A 16,539-nucleotide genomic window follows, 5' to 3' on the forward strand; every position below is an offset into this window, starting at 1 on the left:
TCGAATGTACTGTCTCCTCATCAGCACTCCTCTCTGCCAATGCTCAAGTGATCAACCCACCTCTTCGACCAACTCTTCCACTCTCTTTCTCATCGCATCCTCGCCTCCTTCAGCAACAGCATCGGGCGGCAAATGTTTGTCCAACTTCTCGCGAGCAGCTCGTGACACGTTCGCGATAAGATATGTCAGATCCGCGGGACTCTGGAGTTCAATCTTTCTATGTGTGGACTCTGTTGCTCTTTGACCATGCTGGAAGGCGCYAGACTCGAATATGTTCGACATGGCTTATGTTACTGTGATGATGATGAGGTGTTTTGTCACGCGTGTGGGGTTTGTTGCGTTTGACGCGCTGGAACTAAGGCACGGGATCGGGATCGACAGGGTCCGGGCCATCGACCTACGCTATCGCTTATCAGCTAGCCGCTGCCTGCCGATCTATCATTACGGCGTGACTCGAGAGCTGGAGACAGTTGATGTGCTGGGGAGTTGGAGTTGGTAGATTGTTGTAGAAATTGACAAGATCAAGCACCCAATAGCCTCTAATCCGGTAGAAACCAGCTCGATTATCCCAAAGCACCATGTGTACCCATTCTCAAATAACCACAACCGTAACCATAGCTGTCTGTTTCAGCTTGCACTCCATACCTACGCTCAATCGCCGTGTATATACAATCGTCAATAGCTGAATCACCTGGGCATCATAGCAGCGGCCTCCTCATCCGTGAGTATGATCTCTTGCACTGGGTCGGGACGATGCTCCAAGTCTTGCGAGTCGTAATCGGCGTAGGAGGGGAGGAATAGTTCTAGATGAGACCTGTCAGCCGCGTAGATCATGGATGTGATGGGGAACGTTATCAACTCACCCTGATTCCAAACGAAGCCCTGCTCCGACTTGACACAAGTTACCTGCGAGAGATCCCTCAATCAGCTGTGCTGTTTCTCCAGGTCCGTTTGACAAAGCTCGCCAACTCACCAGCCGCGGTGGACCATCCTCATGTCCTAGATTGATGACAGTGTAGGAACTCTCTGATAAGGAGCTTCCTGTGCCACGAATCAGCATATCACTCTTCCTTCTTAATTCCCAAGCCACCATCAAGGTGCTGCAGCAACGGAGGGAAGTGCATACCCATCAACGAAGGCCTTCTCGCAGAGATTCGCTGTCCAGTTGTAGGACTTCCCTCCACAACCTTCTGTTTGCCTTTACCCGAAGAGAAGCACGTTGACGGCACAGCATGCGGCGAGTGCATCGAATTGTTGTGGAGAGAGTATGAGGACGACGAGCTGGAGGAGCTGGAGAGAGAGTTGCGGATCGGTTGTTTGCGCTTGGGGATCGCTATTGAGGATGACATGGTCCAGATCTAGGAATTCGAAGTAGGAGGGCGAAAGTGTGGTTCTCCAGTAGGCTTTGTTCAGTCGTGTGCTGTTACGTGGGCTTCAAGGGAGTAGGGCGACTCATCAATGTGGAAGATGTGGGACGGGTTGCCCAAAGCATGGGTAGTGCGAGTCACAGTTACCTTGTGATCACTTTCCAACATCCCGGGTCATCCGACACCTTCTTCACTAGGTTCTCGTCCGACGTAGCACATACGAAAGTAAGCAATACAACAGCCTCGTTTGACGGAATTCTGGGAGCACGATCCATTCCTCGAACAAGTATGTGTGTCAACCCTCACTCAATGTATTGGATCGTCGTGAGACGGAGCAAATAAAGCAGCCCAGCTATCTCAAAAGAACCATACGAAAATCCTGACAATCCTTCTCGTCCACCATAGAAAGCTGGTCTGCAAAAATATACATCTGGTAAAGCATCTTCCGTTTAGTCGGCCTTCAAGCTTGATTTCTTTGCTTGCCACCGCCGGGATTGATAATCGTACAACTCATCACACTCATTCGCCGGGTATCACAGGAAACACGCAGATCAATTCCTCCTCTTCCTCACCCACTTCGCCAAAAAACAGAAGATCATACAAATACATGACAAACCCAATACGAGCACAGGCGTCGTCGTTTTGAGCAGATGCTACCAGTTGCGCTTGCGGGCGAACCGCTTATTGAGCAGCTGGAGCACCTTGGTGACGTTGAATTGGACGTATTCCAAGTCGAGGTCTTCTTGCTGCTCCTTTTGCATCTCGAGCAGGTCATCGAGCTTCAAGTCCAGCTCCAGCARCCCGCGATTGCGCCCCTTGTAATGTAGACTGATGACAAAGGTTCCTGGACTCGGACTGGTGATGTTGAAGAAGATGTTGCCTCGTCGGTTTTCAGGCACGTTGCTCTTCTGTATGACGCCCTGCTTCTCGAGCTCTTGATGTGTGAATTTGTATGGTCCCAGGACCTTCGCTGACTGACCGCGCTTAGCCGTTCCTTCGGACTGGCCTCGTACGTTGTGAAGGTAGCTTTTGTATGTTTCCAGCTGGCCCACAAGATATGTGTTGTGGTCGCGAATGGTGCGGAAGACTTCGTCTAACTTTTGTGTCTCGACAAGAACTTTCTCCTTGAGCGATCCCAGATGGACCAACTCCTGCTCAACTTCGTCTCTGAGTAACGCGTAACTGTCGTCCTTGTCAATGATTCCCAACTCTTGTAATTGGTTTAGAAGCTCCATCGCTCTGATGCCCTTGCGGACCATGACGGAATCATTCTTGGTCGTCGCTGCAGCTTCCGCAACTTTGTCGAGGCGGAGTGGCCTCCGCATGACGATGGAATTTGGTGGTAGCGATCGCATGATCATGACAAAGGTCGACTTGGCTTCCATAAAGTAAACCTCTTCCTGTGTGATGTCCAGTGCTGCTGTGAAGTCGTCCAGTGAGGTTTCCCACTTGCTGTAAAGTGGAAGATTGATGGCTCTGTTGTCTTTTCTCGGTAGTTGGGCGGGTGCTGGTCCTAGTTCGGCGAGCAATTGGCTCAGATGCGACTGCTCCTCTCGAGAGAGTTCGGTCTGGTGTTTCTCGATCAACTTGTGCATTGCATACACTTCATTTAGTGTGATGGAAAGCTCGAGATCTTTCTTCGACAAAGCGACGTAGTTATCCATCTCGAGGGTTTCGTAAAAGTCCTGGACTTCGCAGAGGTCAAGCATGAACCGGTTGATCCTTTCCTTGTTGGCCTCGATGAATGGCGCCAGTCTCTGCATGTACGGCTCCTTTGCATAACTTGGCTTGTTGGCCAGATTTTGCAGCATCTTTGCAACATATGTGAGAGTCCGTTTGGGGTTTTCGGCCGGAGTTTGCTCGATCAGCATATACGATCGAGGTGTGACAATGGCCGGGTTGATGAAACGAAGGAAGAAAAAGCCGCCTATTAGCGTGCAAACGCTCTGCTCCGATGCGTCGGGGTATTTTCGTCGAGTGAGACTTCGAATTTGCTTGCATATCCATCGAATTCCATACGGTGTTTCGTCGAGGCCGTCGATTATGGTGTCCAGGAAGGACTTGGCGATTTCTGTGAGCATCTCGATGCGTGGTGCAATGATCCTCTGTACGTTCTCATTCGCAGCGGCCTGTTCCGCAGTGATACCTTTTGGCAGATTCGCAGGTAGTGTACCCCCATCCGACTCAATTTTTCCAATCATGCTTTCATAAACCTTGAGTGGGTTGATCTCCAAATCCAAGTCTTTGATTTCAATCAGCGAGTTGATTCGTTCTGCGAGCACTGTCTTGAGATAACTCTGTCCGGGCCCTCTTCGAGTGTAGGTGGTCATCATTCGTGACACGGGTGTGTTGGCGCGTAGTAGAGAGGAATAGTCGGGTGTGTTGTCGAATTGGAAAGTGAGGACAGACTGAAAGTATTAGCAGGGGTTTGTCGGGGAGCTTCTATCGGCATACCTGGAACATGGTCAGGAGCAAGTGTTCTTCTCTGCTCTCGTACTGGTTTCCGTAGATGGTGAACATGACTGTCTGGAGAAGTTGGTCGATTTCCGCCATGGTGACGAGCCGACATAGGTGTGCAATGTGCCTGGGTTCACTTTGCAGCAGGAAGAGCAGATTGCCATACTTCTGTGTCTTCTCATCGTTTGGGAAGGTGCCCTCGGTGAGATCCAACGAATCGTCCAAATGGCTTGCAACCTCTTCCTTCTATAGCAGCGTTAATACGACTCCTATCGATACTGACCTCGACACAAGCTTACCTCCTCCAGTGCCATGCGGTTCTGCACGAGCAGTGCTATTCGCGAATCAAGATAGCGCAMGTCCTTTTCCAGCACGAAGTTCTTCTTGGACTGGGATGATATCTTCGACTTCAAGTCTCTCAATGCTTTCTGAGCTATTTGCCTGTTAGCCGCGCCGGCGAGTGAGCGAACGTGTGGCGGAAGTCTCGTGCTCACCTCTTGCTAGGTCGTCTTCGATTTCGAGATCCCGCTGATTGGCATTCATCGATAGGTACAGTGCAGTGACGGAGTAGCGCTTGGAGGCGCGCATTGAGCGCGAGCCATCCTGCGAGCTCATCGTGTTCTGTCGAGTGACGGGGATGAAGCTGGAGCCAGACGACGTCGACGCCCGCGATGGCGTGTTCAGCAGGGAGACTGCCATTGGAGATGTGTCGTCGGGACACAGGCAGGGTCGGTGTCAGGACTTGCGCGGCTCGCTCGAAGAGGCCGCGAAGCAATCAGAACAAAGGCGCAAGCGTAATTGGCGAGGAATGCAGCGGCGCGGGTCGAGCTGCTTCGCTTTGTCGTCAGTCGGCAGCAACGTGACACGGGCACGTCGCGAGCTCCTGTCTGAGGGCTAGTTGCGTAACCGTTTCAGACACAGCAGATTCCCCAAGACGCGGTCTTGTCGGTCCTGTACCTGCAGTAGTAATGGCGAAAGCACGCGCGCAGCGCTGCGACGGCGAAGCGACGGCAACGTGAGTCCGCGGTGGATGCGTCCTGTCGTTCTAGATCAAGCGCAGGTGTAAGGCCCGCGGGGTTGCTGCGTGCGAGCGTTTCGTTTCGCGATCCCGGTCAGTCGAGCCCCGACAGAAAGGGCGCGTGTGTGGAGCCCGGATCTGGTGAAATGTGTKAGGCTGAGTTGAAATCCGTCGTTGCTCAATGGTAGATGAGGATGCCGCAGTAGTCGACGTCGCCGGAAGTCCAACAGTGAGCGTGCCCGCGCAGTGCAGCGCCGTCGAATGTAGGGCTGAAGAGAGCGACTGTGAGATCAAAAGTACCTAAAGGCTCCTGGTTGTTCGTGGATCAACTCCGAACACTGCACAGACTCCCAGTGCACACACCTTAGTTACGCTCCGCTGCCCCGTGCGTGCTCCTTCCTGCAGCCGCAAAAATAGAGCTAAGCTTGGACCTCAAACGGCATAGTGGAAGAATAGTCAGGGGTTGTTCATCAGGCCATCCGCAGTTCAGCCAAAGCACGTCCGTAAATTATGCCATCCACCATCACCGTCATTCTCAGATTTATCGATATACCGGCACCGAGATAGTACAATCAGCTGAACCAAGACCCTGCAGTACAACCGTCACGATCCCCGTCAAGACTCTGGGATGGGCACGCCGGCCTCACCGGGGATGTCGTGTGTGTATGGGGCAGGTGAGGTGATTATTCGTATGATATGAATGTGGCAAACTCTACTCCCCTCGTTGTTTGCACCGCTCCCCGCCCAGCGGTGTTGAGGCTCGAAGCACCATCCGACGGGGGGGAACAAGCCGCAGACTCATCGAATCGCACCGTCAGGCACTCGCACTTCCGGCTTCCCAACCCCACATCATGATGGATCTCCAGCGCATCCGGACATGTTACGAACCATCGTCGATGTTTCGCGGTTCACATTCCGCGAGCAATTTATGCTATCATTAAACCATACACGAAATATGCAGTGGGATGCAGCATTCTCCCAATCCAGCTAGGTATGTGGAGCACTCGCTCCTTATGCGAAACTAAAGTTTGCTTGGCGAGATGGTATGCATATCAGCCCTGTCGAAAGCCGGGCCAAGCCATCGAATGAAGCATTGATTGTCCGCTCGAGCCCTCGAGAACCCTGAWTATCCGCCTCCTGGCCTTTGAGGTCTCAGCGGGGCATGATCGGAAGACCGGCATGCCGACAACATACCTTGCGAGATTGAAGATGTGAGTGGATCGACTGGGCAAGTTGGACGTGATGATCGCTCTGGTCATCAGGGAAGATTGCATGTTCTGAACATTGCGTACTGCCCGGGGTGATAAATTCTGTATTTGCCGCCTGAGCCGATGATATGAGAAGCCACCTGCCCTTGATGACAGGATCATCCCACAGCTGCAACATACCTTACCAGGATACCATGCAGGCCTCGCGCCCAAGAGCTTCGAGTGGCAGACCAGGCATTAACTATTCAGCTCTTGCAAGATAGGAGCGTGATTTCTTGAAGACGATTGCGTTGGGGGTGAAGTCTACAAAACCGCGCTCGGGCACTTGATACAAGGCTCCTACGTCTGCGTCTGGTACCTTGCAGGAATGTAACGCTCTGTATTGTAACGTGTCCAGGTAGAGGCCTCTGCAAGCAGTCTGACATATCGTCTTCTTGATGTGGTGCTTGAACGGCTCATCTAGCTAGACATCATTTACCTGCCCGTCGCGGGATATGCTGCAATGAAGGACTTCCACCATGCCACTCAATCTTGCGTGTTTGCAAACACCTGTCGTGACTACTATACTATGAGAGAGCGCCACATTACTGATTTGGAGCAGTGAGCTTCCATCTATGTAGTTACTTTCCGGCTACCGCCAGGGTCATCCCGCAGCCATCCGAACGACTTCATCTCCCGTTGTATTGCTTCACCACACTAATCGAGAACAACAACAACATTCAACTTCATGATGACTCCAGAAGAGGTATCCAAAGCATATAGCAAATTACGTCGCTACAACACCTCCTTTGACTTGAACGTGGACCAATACTGTCCACCCCTTGTCCGCATCAAAAATGGCAACATAGCAAAACGGCAGCCCCACGTTCGACAGATGGGAACGGATTACTGGAAAGCTCAGTGTTCATTCCGCAGCTTGAAGACCTCYGGCAAAGTTGACGAGCTCAAAGATCGCATCCGGGGCAGAGATCGCGGCAAGGACATCACCATCAAACAGGATCTGGACAAAGTACAAGCCTTACTGGATACCCACCACAAGCAGATGGACGAGGAAAATCTGGAACGCTGGTGGCAAGATGCTTCAATCAAACTAGAACTGAAGATTGAGTCCGATGCGCATCGAGCTCTCAAAGAATTACTCGAACGTGATCCTGACGTTCTCAATTCAGCTCTGGWAGTGCAGACCCGATCCAATGCGCTGGTATACTGGGCCGAGAAGCTTGGCCTGTCTTGTCAGACCGTTGAGCCTCCCGAAAGTATGTTGGCTGGAACGAGTGACTGGCTTGGCCCGGGTTCTTGGTCGGTGATAGGAAGAGCAGATCTGGTGCTGCAGCAAGTGAACAAGTTGACTGACCAAGCCAATTCTGAGGCTCGACAAGCCAAGGCTAGAGCTGATGCTGCAAAGGAAGCTCGCAGAGTCGAGCTGCAGAAACAACAAGATGTTCTCTTGTCGGAGGCCAAACGCCAGGCCGATTGGGATCTGACGGGCTCGTGGATTGTCAAATGTACCGAGCTGGCGTGCTATTTGAGTGAGCAGCCCGAGAAGCTTACAATGGAGGTCTACGTCGACGACTTTGACGTGGACGATGCTCGAGGGCCAGACGCACAAAGCGATGATGAGTACGAGGGATATCAGGAGTACGAGGAGGGCAGTGGAATACAACCACGGAAAGCCACCGCCGCCATCAGCAAGAACAAAGCAAACATTCCAAGGTACTGTGCGAGCTTCCATTTCGGCGTGGTCGAAGGCGTGATGCGAATCTATCCCCCGGCATCCTCCAGATCCAAGACCGCGGCTTTCAAAGTCAGTACCAGTCCGCGATTCGAATATATTTGGAGAGGCCGAGAGACAGGTGAAAGTGAAATCCAAACCAGAGCAGACGAGAATGTCCTCCCCATCACGTTTGGAAATCATGGAACGACCTTCGAAGGAACCTTCCACTGTGACTATTTGCAGCCGGTGAAGATTGTCGGCCAGAAGATCTCCCATGGCCGTGGTCGGAAGATGAGCAGCGAGACGCAATGGTCTGACTTGACAGAGCGGGCGTGGGAGCGGGAGCGAGTCGGTCGCTGGGGATAGCGTCAGTCGGTGTGGGAAATGTCCCTTCAAGCAACGCCAGGGCTTCCACAGAGGGACAAGTGCACGGAACATGTTTGGAAGCGAGAATATGGGTCAAGAGATGTGGTGGAAATTCCTCACGGGAGTTCATGTTCTCGCTGCAAAGCTCTCAAACCTCACTATAAACCCTCCTGGCTGTAAAAGCTACTCGCCCACGAACTTGCCACTTGCCGACGCCGGTCCAAACTGCTCTCAATCTCAACATCGACCCATGCCTCTCCATCTTCCGGATCGATCCTGGAGAATCGGTGTGTACTGCGTAAAGCCTTCACCACCCTGACCTTAGGCGCACKATCAGGTATCGCCTGGATTGTCTTGTTCGCCACAAGAATGTTACCAACAGACAGTTCCTCAAGTACTGGCCAGAAGAGTCTCCGTATATTCCCCATTCCAGGCTCGTCGTCTAATAGCATGGGGCTGGGTCCCTCGCCATCAAGCCACACAAATCTTAAACACTTCAAAGTGTAAGTGAAGCTACGCAGGTAGTCTTGGAGTATCTTGGTGTACATCATGGATTGTGCCTCGGTGAGCTTGTCCAGGTACATGGGGTTGCGCAAACGAATGTCAAGCAGGGTCATGCTCTGCCAAAGATTGGCAGCGATCTTAGGTGATGGGGTCTCGTACAGGGCACCGAAACCAGACCAACGGAGGTGCAGGATGCCACAGAGGTGGATTGGAGATAGAACCAGACTCCTGACATTTTCCAGCTCGGCTCGCTCGATAGAACAACGGAGGCAAGCGAGTGTGACTTCGATTTCACCGCGATCAGGCCAGGCAGGATCGCCGTCGACAGTAAGAGTGAGGGACTTAACTTTCTTGAACCGCTTGAAGACGTAGGTGTATAATGCCCGGTCCGCCTCGTAGTCCTCCAGATCCTGTGATGGCAAGAGCTGAGGTCCGGTGTTTGTGTTTTTGTTGGCCACCTTCCCACCCGTCCACTTGTCCAAGATGATGGAGTCGTTGTTGTGTACAACACGCCGACCAGGTCGTACTTTAACCTTGATAGTTAATGTGTGACAGTGGGGAGATATTCGTTCTAGACTGAAGATCTTGTCTCCGCCGAACGGGGCATGCAGATGTAGTACACCCCAGAGTCGTCCCTCGTCAAGGTCTACGGAGGCCTTGACTGTGCATGATGTCGCCCTCATACAATAGAGTGAGGTGCCGTCATCGAGGTAGTGGCAAAGAGTGCTGCCAATATTGCCGGTCGACAGCCTGTCATTGATGAGTACTTGTTCCAACTTCGATGCCATCGTGCTCAATTTGGGGTACATGGGAAGAGTCCAGGACTGACCGAGCGTCGACACCGCCAGCTTATATCTCAGCCGAGCACATCATGTGTGCTACCCGGTGCACCTGCATGCGGGACATGCTTCAAAGAAGAGAGGAAGATTCTTCATCCATGATCCGCTGATACGCCGTGTCACTCGTATAGTCCTTTTGTGGTCCCTTGACCTTATACTTGACGCCGAACACGTTCATCTCATTGCCTTCTTCGGCGATCTTGGGCAAACGAAACTCATAGTATGCCCAGTACATATCCAGTGAGCACAGGTGCTCTCCACGACCAGTCCAGCCAGTTCCGGCAGAGTTGATTTCAWGGTCGTGGAAAAGATCATCGACCTCTTCCTTCCCGTCGTCTTGCTTCGTATCTTCTTTCACGAACCACGCGCTAATCTTGTCTTCATCGGAACTGTATCGATAGACGTACTTTCGATTTGCTTTCAGAACAAGGCCATTTTCCATCTTTAGCTCCCCTTGTTCCGAGTAAAGCAATTCCCCGGCAGTGGTATGAGCGGTGGGCTTTCGAGCACGAAAGGTCGCAGTCCCTTCAAAAATCCCACTGGGAAATCCGGCCAACGCGCTGTTGAGGGACCTCCGGAGCTTCCAGGAGCCTACAAGATTCTCGAAAATGGCGGCGATCGGAGTTTTAGCTGCCATGTTGATAAAATTCGCTAAAAGGAAGTCGTTGAAGTGAGGGATGAAGTCGGGCGATTTGAAAATGAAATCTGGCTGCTGACAAAAGTTCCTAGGCCAAGAAAGAAACTAGGGCACTGGTTCATAGAACAGTCCATCTCATAGAGTGAATCACATCATAGCTACTCATAAATACTCCTGACTCATAAACATCGCTGAGGCCCGCTAAATCGACCATTTCAAGAACCAAGATCGCATATGAAACCCCATGCTTGCAATTACCACTCGAAGTCCTTCCCTTTCCCGCAGTTTGCATCAAGGGTCTTGCAAAGATCAATATCAGCCTGGCTCACTTCGTCTGGATTCGAAGGCTGGTGTCTTGCTGGCCATATTTCTTCTCCCTCTCGCTTCTCCAACTCAACATGCTCTAGTATAGCGGACCGTACTTGGGTCTGGAAATATATCGGACCTTTCTCCCACTTCGGATGCATCTCTCCGCTTGCAAAGACTCCTGCGTTAAGGTTCTTCTGCTGTCCGGCAATAAGAGCTTTGTCTTCTGCCATGACACGTGCATAGCACTCCGATATCAGCTTGAAGTCCTCATCAGTCGAGTTCCTGTTGCGGTAGATCTCATAGCTCATAGTAGATGTGGTTGGACCCGACGGAAGGAACTTCTGGATCATCATGAAATGGGGTCTGTTATAAGTTGAGTCAGCGCGCATATTCAAGCTCGTAAAGGGCAAGCAGAACTTACGTGACGTTCATGGAGACGTTGGGAAACATGTATGTGGTATACAGGCTGAGCCCCTTTTGACGCTGCTCTTCTGTAGTTCCAGAGTCGTGTTGCATGTGTCCATCCTTTGCCGATAGGTCGTGGGCGTCGACTTCGAAGAACGTTGGAATATCTGGGTGTGTCGTAGGGCAGTGATAGCATTCGTTGAAATTCTCCGCACAGAGCTTCCAGTTGAAATCGCCTGCCATCGAATAGGTGTGATCAAGCACGTAATCGTTAAAGTCGACCGCGTTGTGTCTTGGTTGCTGGTCTACCTCGTCAAAGTCTCCCTTCCATGGAATTGGATTTGGGCTGGAATCGAGATTGACCCAGATGAAACCTTTGGCATCGATGTGAACATGAATGGGCAGTAGTCCGTTCTGCGTTTTGTCGAAGTCTTTGAGGTCTTGGTAGCCGGGTGCTTTTGCCAGCTTGCCGTCAAGTCCGTATGACCATCCGTGGTATCTGCAGGAGAATATCTTTTTGTTGCCTTGCTCCTGTTCGACGACAGGGTACGCACGATGTCGGCAAACGTTGTGAAAGGCGTTCACTTTGCCCTTGCGATCGACTGCAATGTTGAAGTCGTAGTTGGCTACGGTGTAACGAACAAAGTCTCCAGGCTCCTTCAGTCGATTTTTGTGGGTCATGAGAAGCCACCGCTTTGAAAAAATTGCGCGGCGTTCCAACTGATACATGGCATCAGWAGTATACCACGAAGCCGGTGGTGCGCGAACAGAGCTGTTCTTGTCATACTGCGTCTCTCCCAGAGGAACGAATCTCTTCTTGTGTGCGGGAGTTGATGCACCTCCAAATCCGAGGTAGTTACCAGCTATGGAGAGTACAGAGGTAGCCATGACTACACGTCAGAATAACAGGATCGGTGTCTTGGGGTACGAAGGATTGTAAAGGAGGAATGTGAATGGTGAATAGATAATACATTTGTATGCTTCAGAAGGCAGACATTCGGCTCGAGCAGACCCTATCTATAGGCTTGACCTACCACATATGGCAACTTACTACGGTTGATACAGCACTCATACCGCATCCTGTGTGCTTACTGATTAAAGCAAGGGGGTTGGTCGWGATCCTCTACCTCAGTGCGATCACGAGGATCAACGGCTCGGCACTCGACAGCCCGAACATGACATTCTCTTCGGATCGAGCGCTCTCAACTGAGCTCGACTTTCCGGACTTCAGGCAACACATAGATACCGCAAGGAAAATCTTGGCCGTTCTTCGGCCCGGCTCTTGCGACAGTCGTATCGTGGTCCACGTGCGTTCCTTGCCCATCAGGCTCTCCACATGAGTGCAAGGAAATCCTGCCTGTGAATCTGAGTTGAGTAGCTCAACCCTACGATTGCCATATCCATGACTTCCAGGTAAGGGCCGAACCTTGTCCCCAGAGATTTGCATCGCACGCGACACATCTCTTGGCTTGGCACTCCATTTTCGTTCAGTCCTATTGATGCACAAAATGTCTGCGTGTGGAAACAAATACTCCGATCATCGTGCATGATGTTGTGTAAAGAGTGCGATCCGTGGAACGCTTGGAATTCACAACCTGGGGTCACCGAATTAGCGCGTCCAAAACTATGAGTTAGCCCAAAGGGGAAAGAGAATCCATCCCCATGAACGAATCCCGTTCAAGGGAAGTTTTGCTGGATTTGGTTGGATGCGCCTGGCTCTTCCACTCTCTTTATCTTGTCGTATGACCTGCTGCTGGTCCTGCCAGTTCTCTAGCTCCTGAAATGGAGTCGAAAGGCAGGGCGCACTGCCGTAGGCGGTCTATCAGTCAGAGTCCTGGGTCTGTTCGCTTCGCGGCGGCGTCACGGAACTACGATTGCGTTACGTCTTCCACAACCCACGGTAAAGAAGCACTTTTCTTCTGTTCTTGCAGCACTCGGCAATTTTCCCGCCCACCAACTCTGACCGTATCCGCATCTCCTGTACTTTGCAAAGATGAAGCGCACATTGAAGAGTGCAAAGAGTCGTGGAGGATGTGCGAGGTGCAAGACAAGACGGGTAATTTCCTTGCCCATTGCCATCTAGTCGTCCGAGAGTGAGCTGACATGCTCCGACAGATAAAATGCAACGAAGCGAGGCCACATTGCAGCCAGTGCACGGCAGCGTCTGTAGCTTGTCCGGGTTATGCAACTCAATTGCGATGGTCAAGCAAACATGAGGTCTTTCCAAAACAGCCCAAGCCGTCACCGACTATGCAGCCAAGTCCAAGCAGTACCGAGAGTGGACTCGATCGTGCGCCTTACGAGGTTTCGGCGGGTCAGCCGGAGACCAACGACATGACAGACATGTCTGCAAGCCCAGAAGTCAATCCTGGGCTAGATCATGACATGCTGGGATTCTTCGACGACATATTCGATATGAGCCCTCCGTATGTTCAGGACATAAGCTGGTCTATGAGGCCAGCGGGAATGTTTGATGACTGGAACTCAGGTGAGCGCCAATTTGAGCCTGATCGCTACGAAGCTGCCATCGGTCATGATGTAAGTGCCTGAATGGCTGTCATGTCCGAGACCGTGAGTGCGAGGGTGCGATGTCAAAGTCGATGAGCATAATTGACATTTCCAACTGCAGTTGGTTCGGTTCCTGGGTTCGAAGTAAGTCCTGGCAGCACGGGAGCACATGAAACCCAGAACGAGGTCCCGAGAAACATCGATGGATGGTCAAGGTCAGGTGAGGCGATAAGGCATGCTCGCCTGGGCACGCATGTTTCCGATTCACCGACTTCGAGACCACGGAAYCCGGTGGCCGCTCGACAAAGCCCTTCCACGACCCTCCTCGGCACTTTTTATCGACTGTCCTCGCCAAACCAAGTTCCCTCTTTTTCCGAGAATGACCTTGTTAATTACTTCCACAGTGAGGTGTGCCAGCTGCTGTCGGTTTTCGATTCAGAGGCAAGTCCATTCCAGACAATAGTGGCCGAGCTTGGTGCTAGCTCACGGGCTGTCAATCTGGCTATACAAAGTATGGCTATCGGGCACCTCGCCAACCATTATCCATACATGGCTCCACTGGGAATCTCGAAGCGCTCGCAGGCCTGGCGCTGCCTCCAGCAAGACCTAGCAGTCTACCGTCGTGATCGGCTGGCACTGGATAAAATCCTTATGAGTATCCTGCTGCTTGGCTCGACTTCCGTGTGGCATCCTGGACCCTCACAAGGTCCGCAGTACTTGCTAATCGCTCGGAACATTATGCAAAAACATCTGCAGGATCGGACCGCTTTGCTTCACGAGGACTTCTTCCAAAACTGCTTGGTGTAAGCTCTCAAGCCCCCTTCCCCTCGCCATGAATGTGTCAGACACATGCTGACTTGGATTCCTCGCGTTCAGGTACTGGGAGCAGACCATGTCGTTCGTTGATCCAACGGTGACGATGCCATCGTTCCCTGGTTTTGGTGCTCCCGCGCTGTGTAAGCCTGTTCCAAGCGTGCCGGTACACCCTCACCCCTGGACTGGTATTTCTCCCGAAGTTCACTTTGCCACCGCCGAGGTTGGCCGCATACTGCGGCGGCGCCAAAGGTTTCGCAATGGCCATCCCTACCAGGACAGCGAAGTCCGCTGGGCTGAATCACTGGAGGAATACCTGTTCTCGCTAGAATTTCCGACCGTCGACGAGATTTCCGATTTTGGCGACTCCAACACGTCCAAGACCGATTTGATCCGGATCGCGGAAGCGTACAGGTTTTTTGGACTTCTCGAGCTGTACAACCTATACTCGCAGCTTCTTTCCAAGCGCTTACAGGGCCCAGCTTCGCTCGCGACGCTCGGGGTTGCATCCAATCCGCGGATGGACGAGGATAGCGGAGAGCAGGCCTGTTGGCTGACGCACATTGCCCTTCATATGATTGAGACGGTCAAAGCCATTCCCAYCTCATCGGGAGCATCTCGGAACCAGATTGCTATCCTCGTCGCCGTTTCCAGTCATTTACGGCTGGTGGATGGCGGGAATGGAAGCGAAAATGGCGACCGCATCATCTCTGCTCGTTATTTTGTCGAGTCAAGTCTGCTGAACATGGCGCGGAAATATGCGCAGAGACCAGCAGCACAGGCGATTGACGTGGTCAAGGAGGTCTGGGCCAGGCTCGACTCTGGGGCTGCGGGGGAACATTGGATGACGGTCGCTCATGAGAACCGATGGCTGAGCTTTCTGGGTTGAGCTTGAAGATTATGTACGTACTTGTACTTGTGGAAGGATTAAAGTACCTTACTGAAGAATACCCATGTCCCACCACTTTATAGATGGAGTCACAGAATCACATGACCCAAAGCAGACTCCACCTCCCACTTCTTCTTCCGCGTGGACCATCACCCTTGCTACAACCACACCACTTCTTTGACATTTCTGTTGGATCTGTTCTAGCTCAGACAATATCCAATCCTTTTCCTATGGACATCCCAGGCGCCAATCATGACGGTATTCTCACATATCTGCCAGATTTGATGGACTTCACAGCAATCTTCTCAAGACGAAATCTCATCACCAAGGCATTGTGTTGTTCAAGCATTGATGCTTCGACATTGTGCCCTTTTTCTTTCCCCGTCGCCCCTTTGTGCTATCACAATGTCCCTTCCCCATCTCCTTCCCCCTTTGTTCCTTAGCAATGCCTGTTGTCTTTCTCATTCAATTGATACTTTACAATGCCATTCGGTTCCTCCAGGCCGTCGACCATGCGGGTTTCCTATTTATCTAGGCTGCTAGCCCGACCATTACATACAGGTCATCCACACGGTCTTCATTCAGCTCGCAGCCATCAACTGAACCACACTCTTGAGCAGCTCGCAAGCAGAAGCCACTCAAACCAACCAAAACAACCCCTACATTCGCTCTTAGGCAAGTTATCCAGCCCTCAACATGTCGCGCGATCTACTGTACGAGTTCAGTCCGTACGACCTCCACAGCATCGGGCTTCAGCCTAGCAGAGTCGCACCTCGCAACCAACCGAATCCAATGACACTCATGGCGGCTTCCCAGGCCTCGCGCGCCCTCCGAGAGGAGGAGCGCAGCCGTTCAGTCTACCGAGAGTCATCGCGCCCATCGTATGGCTACGAGCATGGCACCACCTCGGGCTCGGGTTATTCCAGCAGCTACGGGGTTCCAAGCGGCTACGGCCAACATCCAAGCACATCGAGCTATCGGGTTCCAAGCGGCCACAGTCACCACCCAAGCACATCGAGCTATCGGGTTTCGACCGGCTACGGCCGCCACCCAAGCACGTCGAGCTATCAGGCTCCAACCAGCTACGACCATCACCCAAGTACATCTCGTCGACCAAGCACTGCTGGCTACGACCGTCACGTCGGCTATGGCCACCACCCCAGCTCGCGTCGATCAAGCAGCTCGACAGCTCGCCATCCGAGTAGCTATGCTCCGGGCACCTCCTACGACTCACATCGTCGAGGAGAGGTCTACCGAGAGCCATCTTCCAGCTCTCGCCGCCCGAGCACTTCTGCGGGCGCTAGGGCCTACGGTGAGTACAGCAGGGGAGTTGACTATAGCAGCAGCCCCTATGCGACTTCCGAACGCCGACCCTGGCGCTGAGGACCGAAGGGGCGTTTCTCAAGATCGACGCCTGCTTTTCTTTTTTAGAATCAATCAATTACATCAATGTCTAAAAACCCATGCATTTTCCGTTTCCAATTTCGATCCCCTCTCTGAAAGAT

At 52.2% G+C, this 16,539-nt stretch overlaps 5 protein-coding genes; 3 read left to right on the plus strand and 2 right to left on the minus strand.

Moving 5' to 3' along the window:
• Positions 1-6,780: 6,780 nt before the first annotated feature.
• RCC_00627 (uncharacterized protein) lies at positions 6,781-8,130 on the plus strand (the record flags this gene model as incomplete). The annotated part of the gene is made up of 1 exon (XM_023765783.1): positions 6,781-8,130. The coding sequence occupies one exon, from the start codon at positions 6,781-6,783 to the stop codon at positions 8,128-8,130; it is 1,350 nt and encodes a 449-aa protein (XP_023621551.1).
• Positions 8,131-8,288: 158 nt separating this feature from the next.
• Positions 8,289-9,422, minus strand: RCC_00628 (uncharacterized protein; the record flags this gene model as incomplete). Its single annotated transcript, XM_023765784.1, has 1 exon — positions 8,289-9,422. The coding sequence occupies one exon, from the start codon at positions 9,420-9,422 to the stop codon at positions 8,289-8,291; it is 1,134 nt and encodes a 377-aa protein (XP_023621552.1).
• A 121-nt stretch (positions 9,423-9,543) lies between these two features.
• On the minus strand, positions 9,544-11,712 carry RCC_00629 (related to phenylpropionate dioxygenase and related ring-hydroxylating dioxygenases, large terminal subunit; the record flags this gene model as incomplete). XM_023765785.1 has 3 exons in its annotated part: positions 9,544-10,198; positions 10,369-10,782; positions 10,841-11,712. 3 exons carry the CDS (start codon positions 11,710-11,712, stop codon positions 9,544-9,546), a joined length of 1,941 nt encoding a protein of 646 aa, XP_023621553.1.
• Positions 11,713-12,817: 1,105 nt separating this feature from the next.
• RCC_12074 (uncharacterized protein) lies at positions 12,818-15,034 on the plus strand (the record flags this gene model as incomplete). XM_023765786.1 has 4 exons in its annotated part: positions 12,818-12,880; positions 12,940-13,312; positions 13,454-14,135; positions 14,209-15,034. The coding sequence occupies 4 exons, from the start codon at positions 12,818-12,820 to the stop codon at positions 15,032-15,034; spliced, it is 1,944 nt and encodes a 647-aa protein (XP_023621554.1).
• A 696-nt stretch (positions 15,035-15,730) lies between these two features.
• RCC_00631 (uncharacterized protein) lies at positions 15,731-16,417 on the plus strand (the record flags this gene model as incomplete). The annotated part of the gene is made up of 1 exon (XM_023765787.1): positions 15,731-16,417. The coding sequence occupies one exon, from the start codon at positions 15,731-15,733 to the stop codon at positions 16,415-16,417; it is 687 nt and encodes a 228-aa protein (XP_023621555.1).
• Positions 16,418-16,539: the final 122 nt, after the last annotated feature.

The sequence above is a fragment of the Ramularia collo-cygni genome, assembly GCF_900074925.1.
Source record: "Ramularia collo-cygni strain URUG2 genome assembly, contig: RCC_scaffold01, whole genome shotgun sequence".
NCBI lineage: Eukaryota > Fungi > Ascomycota > Dothideomycetes > Mycosphaerellales > Mycosphaerellaceae > Ramularia > Ramularia collo-cygni.